This window comes from Cibotium barometz, chromosome 5, assembly GCF_041138505.1.
Source record: "Cibotium barometz isolate CiBa-2024 chromosome 5, ASM4113850v1, whole genome shotgun sequence".
Lineage (NCBI taxonomy): Eukaryota > Viridiplantae > Streptophyta > Polypodiopsida > Cyatheales > Cibotiaceae > Cibotium > Cibotium barometz.
In genome coordinates this window covers 9,074,511-9,092,663 of record NC_141050.1, presented here as the reverse complement: position 1 = coordinate 9,092,663, position 18,153 = coordinate 9,074,511, and the positions used below count along the sequence as shown (strand labels likewise).

The window sequence follows — 18,153 nt, the reverse complement described above, 5'->3', positions numbered from 1 at the left end:
CCATTGTGTACCATTGTAGCATCACCATTTTGGAGCCTAGTGTTAGTTTTGCAATGTGTTATTGCCAATTGAGATGGTGATGAGGTGATTCAATCCATCATTGTCTAAGCATAATTATATCTTGGGATTGCACTCACACAAATCACAAAATATATGTATGTCCATGTGTATTATTTGCTCAAAAAATTGAACATAGGCTACTCTCACTTCACGATTAAGAGTAATATAAGATTCACAAAAAGTGAGGGCAATCTTGCCTAAGGCTTTCCAAGCTTCCAAGAACATAATGTTATATGCTAGATGTGGATGGACGATAGATCTTTTTTTAGCATGAGACTTGTATGGGTATAGAGATTTCATAAGCACCAAATTCTAGATCTGGATGGATGATAGATCTTTTTTTAGCATGAGACTTGTATGGGTATAGAAATCTCATAACCACCAAATTCTTATCATGAGTAAGACTATTTTCTTATTGTGGTACATTCAGAAAAGTCATAATTATACTCCACTACTTCTAACCTTGCTTTTCTTGTTGTTAACGACTTGCTTATGACCTTTTCCATGACAAAGACCGGCCTCGGAAGGTAGAACACATCCAAACTACTATGGCAACTATGGACCTCAGAGCAATGATTCAAAAAAGCATATTTAACCACCTAAAGCGAGACCTAAAGTGAGAAGGGGGGGAAGGGGGCACAATTGTAAGAATGCACAAGGTGAGGATGGAGAATGGAGACAATTGCATTTGCATAAAGTGTGCCCCCACCATCACTTAAAGCTTGTAAGGCATCGTTAGTTAGTCGATGCCTTACGGAGTTGGCACATATGTTGAGGTTGCACCAAGTAATAAAGTGGGTTCTTGCCTAAAGAAAGAGTGTGTGGTGGAGAGAAAAAGGGCCTTCCTGTAGAGGGGCACCTTGGTGAAGGGTACTTTTTTTGTGTGTTTTTTTCTCTATCAATTTGATTGATGATGCCAGACTAAGGTTACGGAAAGGGTGGTCACGGGTGAACAGGACTATTAGCTAGTGTGAAGAGACTTAGGGTTAGAAGAAAAGGGCATTTCTATTCGGTTGCCGTCGTTCTTGCGTGTGTTAGTGCTCGCTCTCCGCTGCGGAGCTTGGGTCTCGCCATAGACATACCAGCTCACCGTCTGACTAGCGCAAGTAAGTGACTTTTGTGCTAGCTAGTGTCTCTTGAACAGGATTTTTTGTATTCTGATGTTTCCCTAGCCTTTTTTCCTGCAACAGTTGTTGTATAATGTTTAGCGGGCACTTGTAGGTCTAGTCTTGCAAATCCTTCGCTTGTTTTTGTGTGTGTGTGTGAAAATTCCGGGTAATTTTGTTTCAGAACGTCCTTAGTTTTTTCTCTCAGCCTAATGTAACGGCCCTTCGGAGGTTTCAGTGCCATAGCAACTATGTGGTACCTGCTTTGCTATGGAGCTACCATCCTCATGTCATGTGTTCCTCTCTGGTGAGGATGCATGTTTTTTCTTGTTCTACAGACTTGGAGCCTTGCACCGACTGGAAATTTTGATACTTGGTGCACTTTTTTTGGGGCTTCGTGTTGTCTTTGAGAGAATTTGAGCAGCAAGATTTGTTTTTCAACATTTGAGAGCTGATGTTGGCCTCTAGGGCTTGTATCCTTTTAATTTATATCATTCTTATCCTTGTTAAATGACGTCGGTACTTCTACCACTAGCCTCAAACACCAACAAGTAGAGGGCTAGTTCACGAGATGTTTTTGGATTTTCTCACAACTGTATGTATTTCTTTACACCCTTTATCTTGTGTACAAGAGTATCTGTTCACCACAGCCATAACACTTGAAGTATTAAGTGCCCTCGAAGAAAGCTTGTATTTTCCTGATAAGGTCTAGGGGGCGTGTAAATGTGCTGGTGGACTTTTTTTTGCAGGGGTTTTAATGGCTGGCAGAGGTCGTCTTCCTCACCCCATACTTCCAGCCCGTGGTCCTATTGCAGGTGGGGGTCTGCGTGCCGGCCCTGGAGGCTTTGGTCCAGGGATGCGGCCTGGCTTGGATGGTCTTCCTCCATCACCGGCCTTGGTGGAAGAGAAGCTTGCAACACAACATGCTGAAATACAGAGGCTTCTGACTGAAAACCAAAGGCTCGCCGCCACTCATGTTGCTCTTAGGCAGGAGCTAGCTGCTGCACAACAGGAAGTGCAGAGGTTGCAGCAAGTCTTAGGCGGGATCCAGGTTGAGAAGGATCAACAGTTTAGAGGACTGGCTGAGAAGATGGGCAAAATGGAAGCAGAACTTCGAGCTCTCGAGCCACTGCAAGTAGAATTGCAGAGAGCTCAAGCAGAAGCCCAAAAGCTTATTGGGAGCCGCCAAGAGTTGAACGGACAGGTGCAGCAGCTGACTCAAGAAATGCATCGGATCCGGAATGAGGCTCAGCAGGTTCCTTCTCTGAAGTTGGAAATCGATGGATTTCGTCAGGAGATTCAACGTGCCAGGTACTGTTTGCATTGGATAGAGGTAGTGTGGTATTACAGGTCAGCTCATCAGCTATGATGCATATAAAATTTTCAGGAGTTTACTGCTGCTGATTTAAATTTTGGTGCTGCTGCCTATACAGGACTGCTTTTGAGTTTGAGAAAAAGGCAAACACAGAGCTTCTTGAGCAGAGGACTGCCATGGAGAAAAATCTTGTGTCCATGGCTAGAGAAGTGGAGAAGCTGCGGGCTGAGCTGACAAACTTTGAGAAGAAAGCCCGGAGTAGGTCTTGTTTTCAATGCAAAGGATGTTTATTTGAATCGGGTATTGTAGCAAAGTTAACTTGAATGTGCCTGCAGCTGGTGGATATGGAGGAGCTTATGGTCCTGAAGCTGGATACCCCTCAGCAGTACCGGCATATGGAGATGGATATGGCATGACGCAGGTACTTGACTGGTCCAGGCATACCGTTTCATTCTCGATTTTGAGTTTTAGTCTGATGGTAGGTTTGCAAATTTTCAGATTGGCGCAGTTGCTGACAATGGTGCACCTTTTGGTGCTGGAGCTGCTCCCACTTGGGGAACTTATGAGATGCAGAGGGGAGGTGTACGTCGTTGAGCCCATCCCTTCAAGGTGCAACGCCTGCCTTTGTAGAATTGGTTGTTTAATTGTGTGCAGGTGAGAGGTGTATTGAATGGCTTTCTTTTTTTGGTTTTTATATCCAGCAGGTTGCGATGCTTAGGCCCTTGTCGTTTGGTGGAAATGTCTGCATGATGTATGAGATTCTAGTGAAGAAGGTGGAGTGTGATCTTTGTCCAAGGCTTATGAAAGGGATCTTTCTAGAAGTTTTTGTTAGTAGAAGTTTGAACATGACAGATGATAGATCTGAACATACCAAAGTGCTGTGGTTTAGTTTTAAGGTAGGCTCGAGTGTTATTTCTATTTAGTGCAGTGACAAACTTTTATCCACCCTAATCTGTTAGGAGATGCATGCCTTTCATCTTGGTCACAAGTCGCACCCTCGTGCTATTTTATGCAAGGTTCTTTCTTGGCAACTGGTATTGTTAAATACTCCGTATGCGCAAGTACAACGTTATTTTGTTGTTCTGCAAAGAACTTTTTTCCAGTGTCATGATTCAAGTAACAATTTGCTTGTGTTGAGTGTTCTTCAAGTTGTGAATAGATCTATTGTGAATGCAAAGATAGTATTGGGGGTAGAATAGGGAGCTGATTAGCCTCTTTCACATAATCTTATCATTGTGTGACCTTTTAATGAGAGAATTTAGGTTTTTAAATCTGGATTACAATGGCAAGACTTCTGAAGAGGCAGTGAGACAAGATTCGGGGTAAGGATTATAACAAACCACGTTTGCCCATTTTTATGGGTGTCATTTGTTGCGTCATTTTTTATCGATTATATGTAGAAATCAGATGTACGTCTTAGAGCATCCACGTGTGTGTTATCATCGCTTTTACTTGGTTTTCTTGACATTTGAGGGTTGTGAAGGTCAGAGAAGCTTTTTAACCTTGTGACAAGCTGCGTAGTGGTGGGCACAGCTGTTAGGTGAATGGTTTTGAATGCGAGAGTTTTTACAGGCTTGAAAGACGGGCCCTAGAATTGAAAGGGTCCCAGTAAGCCCACGAATTGATGCACTATGGCCTTCAAGTTGAAACTGGGCAATTGTCTTTCCTGTTTAAGACATAGCCTTGTTTTTGGCAAAGTAGGAGCACATAGAAGTTTATGTCATGGTCAGTTTCTGAGCTGATAATGCGACCGAAGTCGATGATCAATTTGTTCGGTGCAATTTAGGTGGTTGTGCAGTGGACTGACCTGAGTGGAGACAAGGTTTGGTGAGCTCTAGGTGGTTGTGCTGTGGTTTGAACTGAGTGGAGCCGAGGTTGGATTCACCTTCAAAGTTAACTTCTATCATTAGGCATGTTAAGAGGTTGAAGCTGGTTTAGTTATTGTCCGCTCTAAACTGTCTTAAGGGTTCTCTGAATCTGGTTTGATTAGTCACATAATTATTCAAGTACTATGCTACAAGTGAGTAGGGGTCCTTTTGGGTTGAAAATTAAGCTCCGTTTGGCAAAGTAGTAGCTCCCAAATAAATATACAAGTGTCATTGCTTAAGACTTCCCAGAATCCACGCGGATTGTTTGCGGAGATTTAGGTGGTCTTGTAGTGGATTAAGCTGAGTGGGGTAGTTATCAGACATGCTAAGAGGCTATGCTAGCAAAAGGGTCTTTTTGAACCTGGTCCCGTTGATGCAATCTTGCGATAGTGTAATAAGAATCCAATTTAGATCCTGAATGTTGTTAGAACTGCGATGGCTCTACTGCAGTATCTGATCTCTGAATCCCTTTTAAACCCTTTGTAGTTATTGGTCAATCTTTTTGCAGCCTTATATTATATGTATGTGCTGAATCATGATGTGACCTAATGATGGGAGGGTTGCACGTTATGTAGCTAAGTCTGGTTTCTTTGAAAGATGAAAAGGTGCCTTTAGAACTTGTCCATTTGTAGAGTACTTTTTTTTTCGACTGGCCTTTGTTTCAGGATCCTCATATATTTACCGATTTTTCACTGCCCGTAGGCGCCTCTGCCCATAGGAGCTTAATTATCTGCCTAGAGGCGATGCTGCCGAGGAAGCACGAAGGGGGGTTTTGAACCTAGGACCTCTTTGTCCTAGGCAAACACCTTCACCACTCGAGCTATCACCTCATTGGCATATGTAGAGTACTTTTGCTTAGGTTGCCAATGTATTTTGATCTCAGTATTGACATTTTGAGTTTTCATTTGTTTTTTGTTTATCCTGGCTACCATCTCAGAGTGGCGGTGAGCCAAGGAAGAGACCTTGGAATGTTTGCGAATGCTGTCCAATTCTTGTGTTTGATGTGTTCATTAGACTATGGTTTTGATGTGCTTGTTTCATTTAAATATTATATATACGTAAACTTTCGAGTGCAATGCTTGAAATTTGGGGTTAATTTGCTGCTAACTCAGCTGGAAGCCATACTTTATATTGCATGGTGCTTTGAAAAGTCTGTAGGGTTCTATTCCATGTTGCCTCGTATTTCAATATGGAGGGGCTTTTTTAATATCTTGTCCCAGTAGTGGCTTGTGCCTGATTTTAGATGGCCTTTCTAGTTTTCTTAGCTGTCAGCAACACTCCTTCACGGTGAAGCACACACACAGTTAGGAGTCTGATGTGCTGAATTGAGGTGGTTATGCAAATGTGAGATTTGTGGATAGAATTGAGGTGGTTATGCAAATGTCAGATTTGTGGATAGTGATGGTTTTGCTAGTTAGTAATGTTGGGTTTCCACTTTTCTCTTAATATAACGGTCAATAACACCTGCCTGTCCTTAGTTTTGTACATGTGGGAGTCCGATTTATGTGTGTGGAGGTGGTGTAGAAAGAGCTAAGCTGAAGTTTGCTACTCTCAAAGGCTGTACACATTGTCATGCTTCCTTCTTTCAAAGGAGATTGAAGTGGAGGTTTAGTGTGAGGATTGTAAGGAACTAAAGAGAATCTCAGTTACGATAGGCTACGTTTACCCTTCTATTAGATTGTTCAATTGTGTGGTCATCTCGTTCATGAAAATAGGACCTGTCTTCTGGTAGCTGGTAATTTGTTCCCTTGGGCCTGGAGCAAAGTTTTCAATGGATAGAGCTGTATGCCAGGTTAAGTAGCATTGTCTTCAAGCATAGAAAAAGCTCCTTAGACATCAATTGAAGTGCACTGATTCGTTTAAATATGTGAAGGAATAATATTTGGTAGAGCTGGACTTTTAGCTTGTAGCTTTGATCGTTTTGTAGGTTTTTATTTTGTACATACTTGGATTATAACTTTATTATTCCAGCTAGTCAAGTATTATTTGGTGTGTGCCTCTGCTTGGCACAAGGGAAGCCTGGCAGTAAATGTTTATTAAAGTTGGTGAGTAAAGGCAGCTGGATTCCTTGTCTTCAAGATCTTCTCTATCAATGGAGACGTGGTTGCAGTAGCTTTACTGTATGAAGCGGAAATGTTTGTTAATCAAGATAATGGATGCAAGAGCCTCTAGTAAATTGAGTTAGCAATATAGCTTCATCTGCTCTTAACTTCTCACTCGAGTCTATTCCATGAGACTACGCATGGAGGTAGGCCATGTAGGCGCTTAAAAAACAACTTTACTGGTTTGAATTTCTATAAGGCATCTTGTTCAGGGAAAAAGATGCAGATTTGGCAACGTCGCTACATTGTCCAAGTAGTTGAGGTAGGTCTAACATCTACAATAGCCTTCAAGGATGCAGATATTATGGCTACAAGATTACGTTTAGTCATGATCATGTGACTCACCTATACTGGTGTCTCATGCTGGCCATATCAGTACACTTGTGTAGTTTTTGTTTCAAGCTAATCTGATATCTTTTTCTAAGCTTGAAGCTTTTCAATATTGGCAGGCAATCTGGATTTGAAGGATATCCGTTTTTTCTTTGCTGCTTGGTTTTCTCATGGCTCAAGGGAGAACGATGATTCTGACCCTTTGATTACAAGAATGTAGTATCTAGTATTATTACAAGAATGCAGTATGTAGATATTATGAGGGATTATTGTACACATAGTGGGGTGTGGCCAGATCCATATTTGCTTGCTTAATAACCCCCTGTTGCGCACAGTAAGTATCGCACTGTCTGTCCTGAATTAAGATATTCTTGTGGGTATAAACAAGTATCTACAGGGTTAAGTTCTGTATTTCTTGAGTTTACTTCGTAAGTGTATCTATCTGAGCAATGAGCTTGTAGAAAAGGTAGTGTTTCTACTGTACTTATCATAATCAGGACTTTCATACGACCCCCTAGTGCGTACAGTACAGTACTATCTGTGAACCATTTGGAACCCTTTTTTAAAAGGTTTCCAACTTCGAGATCAAAATTTATGCTTCATCTCGATGATTCAATGATCAAATCGTATGAACTTGAGCCTATTTCTTGAAATTATCCATTATACTGTTAGCATCTAAGCAAGAAAATGTACTGTTCCTAATATATGCATGTATTTAAGTATGTATGCATTTGTGTGGATTCCCCTTAGTGCTAGGCTTCACTATGGCTGAGTTTGCCCTGCATCTCCGGAGGTTTGATAGAAACTCAGTACGAAGGGCTTTGTGTGAATATATGCTCTTATGTGTGTGTGTGTGTGTGTGTGTGTGTGTGGAGTGCGTGTGAGAGCGTATCTTGATACAGAGTTCTACACCCACTATTGCGCACTGATGACGTTAGTGGGGATGTCGTAGTATCTAGTCCATACTATGCATAATGGAGTTGATAGTTATATAGTCTTGTGGGTTGACTACCATGAGTATGTAACATGCACGTTCCTAAAAGGTGAATTTGGGCATGTTCTTGGATTCATCTAGGTATATGTATAAGAAGAGAATGTAGGGCATGTAATAGGATGTCCTGGAGGTCCGATGTCCTGTTGTATGTTCATTTATTGGTCACTTGCCCTTACGTGCAACATTGAGAATTGTTCATCATCTATAAGCCCTAGTTTAAGTGTGTATGCATTTGTGTGGATGTATAAGAAGAGAATGTAGGGTATATAATAGGATATGTCCTGGAGGTCCAATGTCCTGCTGTATGTAAGGTTATCATTCATTTATTGGTCACTCACCCTTACATGCAGCATTGAGAATTGTTCATCATCTATATACCCTAATTTAGGTCTTTTCTTCATAATTCATTTGAGTTCCTGCTTGTTGTGTGGAGACGAATTAAGAAGCTAGAATGCATTTGTCCGTCATGTTTTTGAACATTTAAGGAAGAGATTAATTAAGTGACGAAGGAATTTTGCAGTGAAGATTAGGTTCCGCAAGTGGAAGGCCTGAACTTCTGTTCAGAGAATCGTTAGAGTCTGTTAAACTTGCAAAAAAGAGGAGTTGGTGCAAGGGCTTGTAAAATTTGTGCCGGTGCTTACGTGTGAGTAGATATTCTAGCAAGTGGTGCTCATAGAGAGGAAAGAAAAGAAACTGAAGTTCGAGTTTAGGAGATTGTGTTCAGAATATAGTGTGAGCTGGTCCATGGAGTGTGGAACTAGTGAGCTTAAATGGAGTTATCCATGGATGTAACTGATGATCCCTCAAAACGGAATCTGATTGCCTGCCTAAAGATCTGCATGTGCTAGAATTGGATTAATCAAAACCTCTTTATGGGTCGAAGATCAGAGAATTTGGATTCCTAGTAGCATGTGAAGTTGAGTCTTGTGTTTGCATTGAAAGACACATGTTATGGGTTGCAGAGTGATAATCGTATTCTTGCAGTGATGTAGTGCTTCGCAAGTCTGACAGTTATCTAGTAAGCAGTTTTTATCACATTATTATGCTGGTCTTCTTGTGGGAAATTTAGTAGTCTTTACCTGTAGTGGCAATCTCTAGTGCCTGTACTAGGACGAGCAACAGCATTTACAGGGCATCTGGTAGTTGTAATTGTAAGACCTGGGTGTTCTTTAAACTAAGAAGGTAACATGGTGCTACAAAGTGAGCAAACAGATATTCTGATATGGTCAAGGTATCGGGGGCCGAATATTCACTTTATTGTGCAAACCATGCTTATGTGTTTGAACCATTTTGGAGACTGTTTGCTTGTATTGTATGCAGGCAAGCTTTTATCAGACCTGAAATAATCAAACTCTGCACTGCTGGTGGGGCCTTTGATACTTTAAGCTCTCTGTTTGAATTAGCATTCTGTTTTTATGCTGGGCGTGCCTCATTATTTCCTTTTTCCCGTTATTTTACACCAAATGAAGTGGAAGTCATCCATAGCAATTGAATTTGTGGTTCAAATCTTTGGCTTACCTGGCAGTAGCCAAGTAAGCACATCTATATGGTACAATATCGTTTGGCTACCTGGCTGCGGCCAAGTATGCACATCTTTATGGTACAATATCTGACATTTTTGTCATTAGTAGTTTAGATTATTCAAACAATTCTTGTAAGTCACTAGGTTTACTGGGTCTTTTCGATTAATCAAACAGTTCTTGTAAGTGGAAATTTGCAGTTCATAGGTTGGATTAAAAGATCTTAAAGTAAGCACATCTTTAGGGTACAATATTGTTTGGCTGCCTGGCTGCGGCCAAGTATGCACATCTTCACGGTACAATATCCGGCATTCTTGTCATTAGTGTAATAGGTAGTTTAGAGTATTCAAACAATTCATACATGTCATTAGGTGTTCTGTGTTAGTGAAAATTTGCAGGTCATAGGCTGAAATAAAAGGTTTATTCAGTGAAAATTTTATGTCATCAAAGGACTCCTTTATTTACATGGTCATCAACAGAGGAGTTGAATGGCATGAACTTTGCACCAGTAGGAGGCTGGCATTGTTGGATAATTTGACTGATTAAAAAAAATTTGTGGGTCCTTCCAAGAGCTTTTCCTCATCCACAATTATAGCCTTCTTTTTATTCTTAAATCCACTAGCTGAATAAGAGTTTTCTCCTTGCGGATAGCAGATATTAGTTTGGCTATTAATCACTGGTATACCTACTTCGGTTTCTCTGCAAGGTCTTCAATTAAACTAGGCTAAACTGCATTAATAGCCACAGGGATTTGCCAATGCCTTTACTGGTCTCGGTATTTTTCCCTGCCATCTGTTCAGACCTGAGGAGGATGTTTATGTAGTCTTGCTTGTTCTTATTGAGCAATCCTTGTTGTTCTTAGCTGTGTGTTCCTAGCATGCAGAGCCAGTTGAAAACAAAGCCCATGTTCTCGCCATCAGTCATACTTGAGTACCCTTGTGGTGTCATTTCCTTTGTTCTTGAGGGTCAGCTTGCTGCTTTTACCTTTTAAACATTTTGTGAGCTTCTCTCCATGGGTTTCTTCTCCGATCTTTTTTAGTTAGCTTCACCTCGATTGCCCAAGCTTCCTTTTTGAATTTGTGTGTGTGAGGATAGAATTGTTGTGTCATTCTCTTGGTTAATATCAACGCCACCTCTAAGAGCTTGCTGCTCTACCTTTTGCTTTTGAACCTTTTGTGAGCCTCAAGTGGGGGATTGCCTCCTTTGTTGTGTTTTTCTCTCTGATGAGTTTCACTTCATCTTCATTACCCATTCCAATTATTTTGTGTAAGGATAGCAGCTGTGCTTTGAATTTTTGCTTCTGTTGTCTCTGTTTAGGTTGCACCTCCCTATTCCCTGGACACTTGTGTAACGGTTTCGTCTTAGTTGAGACTATGGCTGTCATTTTATCCACTGCTCCAGCTGGCAAGTTAGGCTTTTATCCGTGGCTGCCAGAGCTCTATGTTTTATTTTTGTTATCAGTTTATTGTTCTGAGGGTTGGCATCCAAGTTCAAATTGTACATGCCATGGTGCGGCCTTATGGAGCTATGGAAAGTTTTGGAGCTGGAAGGTGCACAATCTATCATGTAAGGTTCCTTTCTGTTACCATGTACTAATAGTCTGTAATAACGTCGGAAAAAATGTAAATCGACATGTTCGTGTTGTTCAAGGAAGCGCTAATGTATAGTTCTGGGAATTCCAGTAGCCTGCTGGTCCCTAGTAAGAGGTTAAAGCTTTCATATAACACCTATGCAAGCATAATTGTCAGTGGCGCTGTATTCTTCTTTGTTTCTAGTCTGAGTGCTGCGAGGTAGATCCAGATTGTTCAAGCTTTATGGTCAGTCTCTGTGTTCTTCTTTGTTACTAGTCTGAGTGCCGTGGGGTAGTTCCAGATTGTTTGAGCTTAATGGTTAGTCTGTGTTCTTCTTTGTTACCAGTCTGAGTGCTGCGAGGTAAGTTCCAGATTGTTCATATAACACCTATGCAAGCATTAATGTTGTATTCTTCTTTGTTACTAGTATGAGTGCTGCGAGGTAGGTCCAGATTGTTCGAGCTTGACTCCATTAAATTTACCACCTATTTATATTCCAGACATCACAGTGAAGATTTTGTAACTTTTGAGGCTTGTTCTTAGACTTCTTCTCACAGTTTCAGGTGGTAGGTCTGCCCAATATGTAGCTCATGGCCAGAAGCTGATTAGGAGTTGTGGTAGGGATGTAATAGAAAGACTCTATTCAAGCTTATGACCTAATAATGTGTCGCTTATACCAATTTTGCTTGAAAGCCAGCTAGCATTTCCGAATTCTTTACTCAGTTCTTTTGAGAACAGGTTGAGATGTACTTGTTGTTGAGTTTCTGGAAAACTCTTGGAAGTCAACTGCAGTGCTTTAAAGAGGTATCGAATTTGAATGTAAATTCTAGATGTACACGCTTATTATTCGATTATATGTTGGGATGTCAATAGTCCTTGAATATCAATTCTTTGTTGCTCTGCGAGTTAATCTTTTATGATTAAGTTAGTCAGAGGTGGGAGGGCCTTGTAATAAAGTTTGTGTTACAAGGCAGGATGGAGTGGTTCTTTTGAGATGATATGTCCGCTATCAAGTTGTTTTGGCTCCTTGTTTACACTGGGAACTCGCGTAGCTTTTTTCATGAGACTAAACAGTGGACCTTAGACAGACTACTTAAACACAGAAAATACCAAATCACTATCATGTATTTTGTGGAAACTAAGGGGTCATGAACAGCTCCATTCAGCTGCACAAGGCAGGATGTGAGATGACAACAGCGAACTCTACAATGAAGAGAGGAACTTCCGTTCTCACCTCTTCTGCTTTCAAATGGCTGGTTGCTGCCCAGGTGTATGCCAACAATGAGGGATTTTATAGATCTAGCAGTGCAGTTTTGGGCTGTGATTACCAGTTGGCTTGCATAATGGGCTAAATGCTGTCGGCTGCACCCATCTTGTCCATGTTTTTGTTCTTTCTTGACCAGCAATAATGCTGGGGGGACTGAATGCTGTTGTTTAATTGAGAACTGGGAAACCTGTGTGTGAGCTTGGTAAAGGGTAGATCGACAGCATGTATATGATAAATCCCACTGCACTTTTCCACATCAGACCTTGATTTTTTTTTCTGAACCATCGATTTGGTGAACAAATCGTTCAGACCCACACTGGTAATAAGTTGGGAGTGGGAGCCATCCCATGTAAACACTCTTTGGATGCCAGAAATTTCTCTGTATACTTTCCAAATAATGAACCCCCATTTCCTAGGCACTTCCTGGATTGCCTTACGCAGCCTGCCATGTCAGCACGTTTTGGTTGTTTCATAAGTTCTGGCACCAGGAAAATATAGAGCATTAAGATCTCTCTCTCTCTCTCTCTATGTATACATATACATATACATATACATATACATATACATATACATATACATATACATACATACATACATATGTATGTATGTATGTATGTATGTATGAGAGAGAGAGAGAGAGAGAGAGAGAGAGAGAGAGAGAGAGAGACCCCCGTTAAGCATGATCATAGGTGGTTGGTCAACTTTCCTCCCTACAACCCACCCTTGAAGCAATCAAATTTCTCTTTGAACACCAAGTTCAAACCTTAGGTCAATTAGAGGGTAATTCTAATCCATGAAAAGTCAAGGGTTGAAAGGTATCACCATGTTGACACCCCAATCCTTCTCCATGGCTTCTATAGTCAGCTCTACTGGTTGTCTATAAGCCATTGAGAAATTTTGGCCTACTCATGTTGGATAATGACCATCACCACAAGACTGCTTAACTTGGCACCCTGTCGTGGGTTATGCCAATGTCTGACAAGACTGCCTGCCGCCTGCCACTTGCCACCTAGTGGCTATCCGGATAACAAGAAAGGGCTCATGGTAAAACGTGGTATGTTCTTATCACCGTTTTGCCTTGGCACCCTGCGCGCTATGTTGTTGCACTATTGTGCAGCCTACACGGCTTCTTGTGCCTTCTACTGAGTGGCCTCTGCCTTAGTTGGCCCCTTGGCTTGATGCTCTTAGCTGGGCTGGGCTGGCGGCTTTGGGTAGACCCCTCATGGCTGCCCTTGCCTTGGCTGAGCGGCTTTGGGGCCACATGGCTGGTCCTAGGGTTGGCTAGGGACTGACCCCATGCCACCCTAACGCTAACGTGCCTCCCTCGACACTGCACCATGGCTGCCCCACTGCCCGTCTTCTTGTGTGCACATCAGTCCTTATCCCTCTGCTGTTCGCCCTTTGTGGCTGCCCCCATCTCACATGAGCCCGTCTATGCTCGCTGCTGGTCCTCTGTTGAGAGGTTCCTCACCGCTCATGGTGAATTCCAGGACTACAAACCAAAGTCCACTACACACTTATCTTGCAGGCTCCCAAGACCATCACAAGGAAAAAAGTATAGCTTTTGTGCGCTTTAAAGCTGCTGTCCAGCATGCACCAAGGGTACACTTATATAGCAACAATCCGGCTATTACTGGCCCTTTGTGGCTGCCCCGTCTATTTGCTCGCTGCTGTTCCTCTGTTGAGAGGTTCCTCACCGCTCATGGTGAATTCCAGGACTACAAACCACAGTCCACAGTTCCACTACACGCTTATCTTGCAGGCTCCCAAGACCATCACAAGGAAAAAAATACAGCTTTTGTGCGCTTTAAAGCTGCTGTCCAGCATGCACCAATGGTGCCACTTATATAGCAACAATCCGGCTATTATTGGCCCTTGTTTACCTATAAGCTTTTAGCCATTATTAGCCCTGGGCCCTTAGCCCAGGGCGTGAGCCCTCTGGGTCTCCACGCCCTGGCTAAGCCCTAATCCAGCCTGGTTTAGTCCATGTCGCTAGCCCTAGCCCTAGGCCTGTTGGGATGTATCACCTTGCTTCATCTCCACCACCAAGATCCCCCAAAAGTCTTAACCAATCAAGATATTCTTGAGCATAAAAGACCATAGGGAATAGTTACGCCCCTCAAGCTTGTCGTCTTGAAGAACAGCACGATTTGCTCTCACGTGCCATGAGACTTGCAAGAAGAGTATTCCCAATTGTGAGAGGAACAAATATGCGTGGATATGTATCTTTTTCAGACTGAGAACAAAATCTACAAAGTGCGATGATTTGCTGTGCGCCATTACTAGACCTCCTCTGCTGTTACTCTCTAAGGTCCCCTCTACAAGTTTTGTTCTGCCATGTTATTGTGTTTTCTGCTGGCTGTGGTTGATAAGCCCATGATGCATCTTAAGATGCACTGCTGAAACACTAAGAGGTGTTGTGCTGTTGAGCCAAGATGCACCTAGGCTGCTGTGCCTCAATGCCTTGTAAAGATGAAAGCCACCTGTCTGAAGATGTGTGCTCGAGCATGACAAACAAGACTTTACTGCGTGTGACCCACTTCTAAAAGAGCTTTATGGTGTGGTTTTCTTTCAGAAGTCTTAGATACTAAGGTTCAGAATCTTTACAAGAAATTCGAGGAGAAAAGAACGCTACTGCATCTGACTGGACCTTGAATGGGAATGCTTATCACTCAAGGAGTAGCTACTTGCAAATGCAGCCACTTGCGATGGTGATTTGCTGTGCGCCATTACTAGACCTCCTCTGCTGTGACTCTCTAAGGTCCCGTCTACAAGCGTTGTTCTGTGATGATGTTGTGTTTTCTGCTGGCTGTGGTTGATAAGCCCACGATGCTCTTAAGATGCACTGCTGAAACACTAAGAGGTGTTGTGCGGTTGAGCCAAGATGCACCTAGGCTGCTGTGCCTCAATGCCGTGTAAAGATGAAAGCCACCTGTCTGAAGATGTGTGCTCGAGCATGACAAACAAATAACACCACTGAGAAGCCAAGATGGCGCTGCTATCAATCGTGGCGAACATACAAGTGAGGAGAGAGGAATCGCAGCTTCTCTGTATTATTGCAGTCATAGAAAATTGCATGCTAAACAAGATAATCAAAGCTTGAGTTTAAAATTAGTAACCTTTGCCCTAATAAGGTTATTAATCTAAGGCTAGTTCCCATGTGAGATATATGAAAGCACCATCTCCTTAAACATAGCAAATGTTCTATTTTTTAAGAGGTATCAGGGTCTCAAACTCGTGACTTTACTTGGGTAGGGTGGAGAGAAGTGAGCTAACAAGGCTCACCAACATAGTGTAGCCATGTTGATGCATATTGCTCTGATACTATAATACTTCATTTACTTAGTGCAGAGTACTGTTTCAAGCTGGGGCTGTTGCAAATTTCCCAATCTTGAACTTAGTGGTACTTGATAGTTTATTCATTAGATAGGTGCAATGCTAATGTGATAGAGGTGCCCTTGCTTGATGAGAGGGTCATGTGATGAAGATGTAACCAATGCAGAGTTTATTGCTTTCAGTCCCTTAAACCTAAGGGTACCCTGTGGATTCTGTTTGAACACCCTACTCAGGTGTAATGGTACGCTTGGTGTCAAGGTGTTCGTGGTTATAGTCAAGTGAGCATGAGTGAGTGATAATTTCTTTGGTCTCTCAAGTTTTGCATCTTCTCAAGGGTTTGGTATGGCCTGTCATGAGGCTTTGTCATGTTCACCCTCATGTCAAAAAGGAAGCTCATCTTGAAGCTTAGGTGTGGCATGTTCGAGTTGTGATGCTATGCTGCTTGTTGCTATTCAGCTTTTGAAGCAAGCCCAATGCCATTTCTCCTGTGTGGATGCCTCACTGGTCTTAGTAAATGGAGTCCATTTGTTTTGGCCAAAATTGTTGGAGCCTGTAGTGTGCTGTGGTGCCCAAAAGTATGCTTGTAAACAATACCGTTGTTCAAAGCATTTGTATGAGAGCCATTAGATGTAACAATCATTTGCTTGTTGCTATTCAGTCTTTGAAGCAAGCCCAATGCCATTTCTCCTGTGTGGATTTCTCACTGGTCTTAGTAAATGGAGTCCATTTGTTTTGGCCAAAATTGTTGGAGCCTGTAGTGCGTTGGGGTGCCCAAAAGTATGCTTGTAAACAATACCGTTGTTCAAAGCATTTGTATGAGAAAGCCATTAGATGTAACAACCACTGGAGTCAATTTGTGTTGTGCTTGTAATGGATGCAATAGCTCGAGGAGGGTGAAGCTTGCTATACGTCCCGTCATGTCAGTCCGCAGCGATTTCAAAGAGATAATTACTTAGATTGAAGAAATATCTAGCTTGAGTGGTTCCATTGGGAAATAAAAACAGCAATGGGAGGCCAGTATAAACTTTCCATCACCCTCAACATATGGCCCAAAGCCATGGTCTCATGGTCACAGCTGGAATATCAACTCTTTAAAGCATTATCTAGTGAGACAGATTGTCTGTAATCATTATCTCTTTGTAATAATCTTACCTTCTAGTTAGTGTTAGCTTACATACAGTTCACCCCAGTTGTACTTAACACATGACTTGATCTATTGGTAGTTGTTTCATTTGTTTATAAAGCTCTACTGTCTAGTTGGTTGTTCTTGAAGTTATGTTGCCTGTATTTAGAGAATGATTAAACTGAGTGATTGTTTTTTTCTTCACTGTTGCAGTGCTCTTTTGCCCCAGTGGGGCAATCTCGTCGAACTCTCAATAATCGCCAAGCAGTGGTTCCTAATTGGAGACCAGGTGAAGCCTCCAGCTCTTGTATTCTTTGGGGAAAAGTTTTTATCAAATGCTTAAATTACTGTTTTTGAAGAATTTTTCTATTTTCAGGAACCAAGAGAACAGTCTGCTTTGACCAAGATGGGACATGCGTTTCAGTCCACACTTTGGAAGGAGCAGAAACCCTCTACAAACAAGAAAGTAGAGCACCACAAGGTGCAGAACCTCTCTACAAACAAGAAACAAGTGCGCACCACCCCATGTGAAGGCCTTCCACTACCAACAAGATAGACGGTGAGAACACCCGAGGCAAGAGAAGGCTTTCCACTACTAACTAGAAAGACGGTGAGACCACCCCAGGCAGGAAGGGACAATTGTGCCGACAGTGAAAGAGCTCTCTGTGCGTCGAATCGCAGGGCCAAGGTCCTAGCCAGTTGTCTGAGCCAAGGGGTCAACTCTTAGCTACATAAGCCTTGACTTTTTCTCATCTTAACTGCTTTGATTGTTTCTCATCCATGGCAAATGACATTCAACAACAGAAACATGGTCAACATCCCTCTCTCCCTGAGGTGGTTATGCAAAGTACCATAAATACCATTGCCCATGAGAAAGCCTTTCAGTACCAACAAGAAAGACAGTGAGACCACCCCAGGCAAGGAGAAGGGACAATTGTGCAGTCAGTGAAAGAGCTCTCTGTGCGTCGAATTGCAGGTCCAGGGTCCTAGGCAGTTGTCAGCCAAGGGGTCAACTCTTAGCTACATTAGCCTTGATTTTTTCTCATCTTAACTTCTTTGATTGTTTCTCATCCATGGCAAATGACATTCAACAACAGAAACATGGTCAACATCACTCTCCCTGAGGTGGTTATGCAAAGTACCATAAATACCATTGCCCATGTAGTATTGTGTGTACATTGCTCTTCTTGGGCAAACCCACCCATCCACAACAGTGTCCATGGGTATGTCCTCCCTCCCTCCCTATTTGCATATTATTCACGTGAGAATTAAGGCCCCCAGTGATCATCGATATCTATAATGTACCCGTATGGCCAACAATAGACTTCAATGGTTTATCATGACATTCTTCAATCTTTTTCTTTCTACAGTCTTCTAGGTCTAAGAGTGCATGCTTTGCCATTCCTCTTGAAAAAACCTTTAAAGGGGGCTGATCTGTTTGCCATTTTGAGACCTTGCTACTATTCTCTGTTTCTTTGTAATGGAAGTTCTGAGTGAAGTTTCTGCATGTACTCACGTAGCTTGCCAGGCTTAGAGATCCCTATGTCGTGGTTTTTAAATG

At 42.2% G+C, this 18,153-nt stretch overlaps 2 protein-coding genes across 6 annotated transcripts; both read left to right on the top strand.

Moving 5' to 3' along the window:
- The first annotated feature begins 1,026 nt into the window (after nt 1-1,026).
- Nucleotides 1,027-3,588, top strand: LOC147638027 (protein FLX-like 1). Of its 2 annotated transcripts, none has more exons than XM_086797613.1 (6): nt 1,027-1,166; nt 1,916-2,477; nt 2,600-2,739; nt 2,817-2,902; nt 2,980-3,090; nt 3,186-3,588. In XM_086797613.1, exons 2-5 carry the CDS (start codon nt 1,924-1,926, stop codon nt 3,073-3,075), a joined length of 876 nt encoding a protein of 291 aa, XP_086653739.1. In that variant the 5' UTR covers nt 1,027-1,166; nt 1,916-1,923; the 3' UTR covers nt 3,076-3,090; nt 3,186-3,588. The 2 variants fall into 2 exon arrangements, with proteins under 2 accessions (XP_086653739.1, XP_086653733.1); XM_086797607.1 differs by having other exon boundaries at nt 1,037-1,166; nt 3,183-3,588.
- LOC147638026 (uncharacterized) lies at nt 3,189-17,945 on the top strand. 4 transcript variants are annotated; one of them, XM_086797647.1, is made up of 3 exons: nt 3,189-3,254; nt 16,806-16,881; nt 16,969-17,945. In XM_086797647.1, the coding sequence occupies exons 1-3, from the start codon at nt 3,192-3,194 to the stop codon at nt 17,121-17,123; spliced, it is 294 nt and encodes a 97-aa protein (XP_086653773.1). In that variant the 5' UTR covers nt 3,189-3,191; the 3' UTR covers nt 17,124-17,945. The 4 variants fall into 4 exon arrangements, with proteins under 4 accessions (XP_086653773.1, XP_086653764.1, XP_086653784.1 ...); XM_086797638.1 differs by lacking the exon at nt 3,189-3,254 and adding an exon at nt 3,932-10,861; XM_086797658.1 differs by lacking the exon at nt 3,189-3,254 and adding an exon at nt 6,711-11,670.
- The last annotated feature ends 208 nt before the right edge of the window (nt 17,946-18,153 follow it).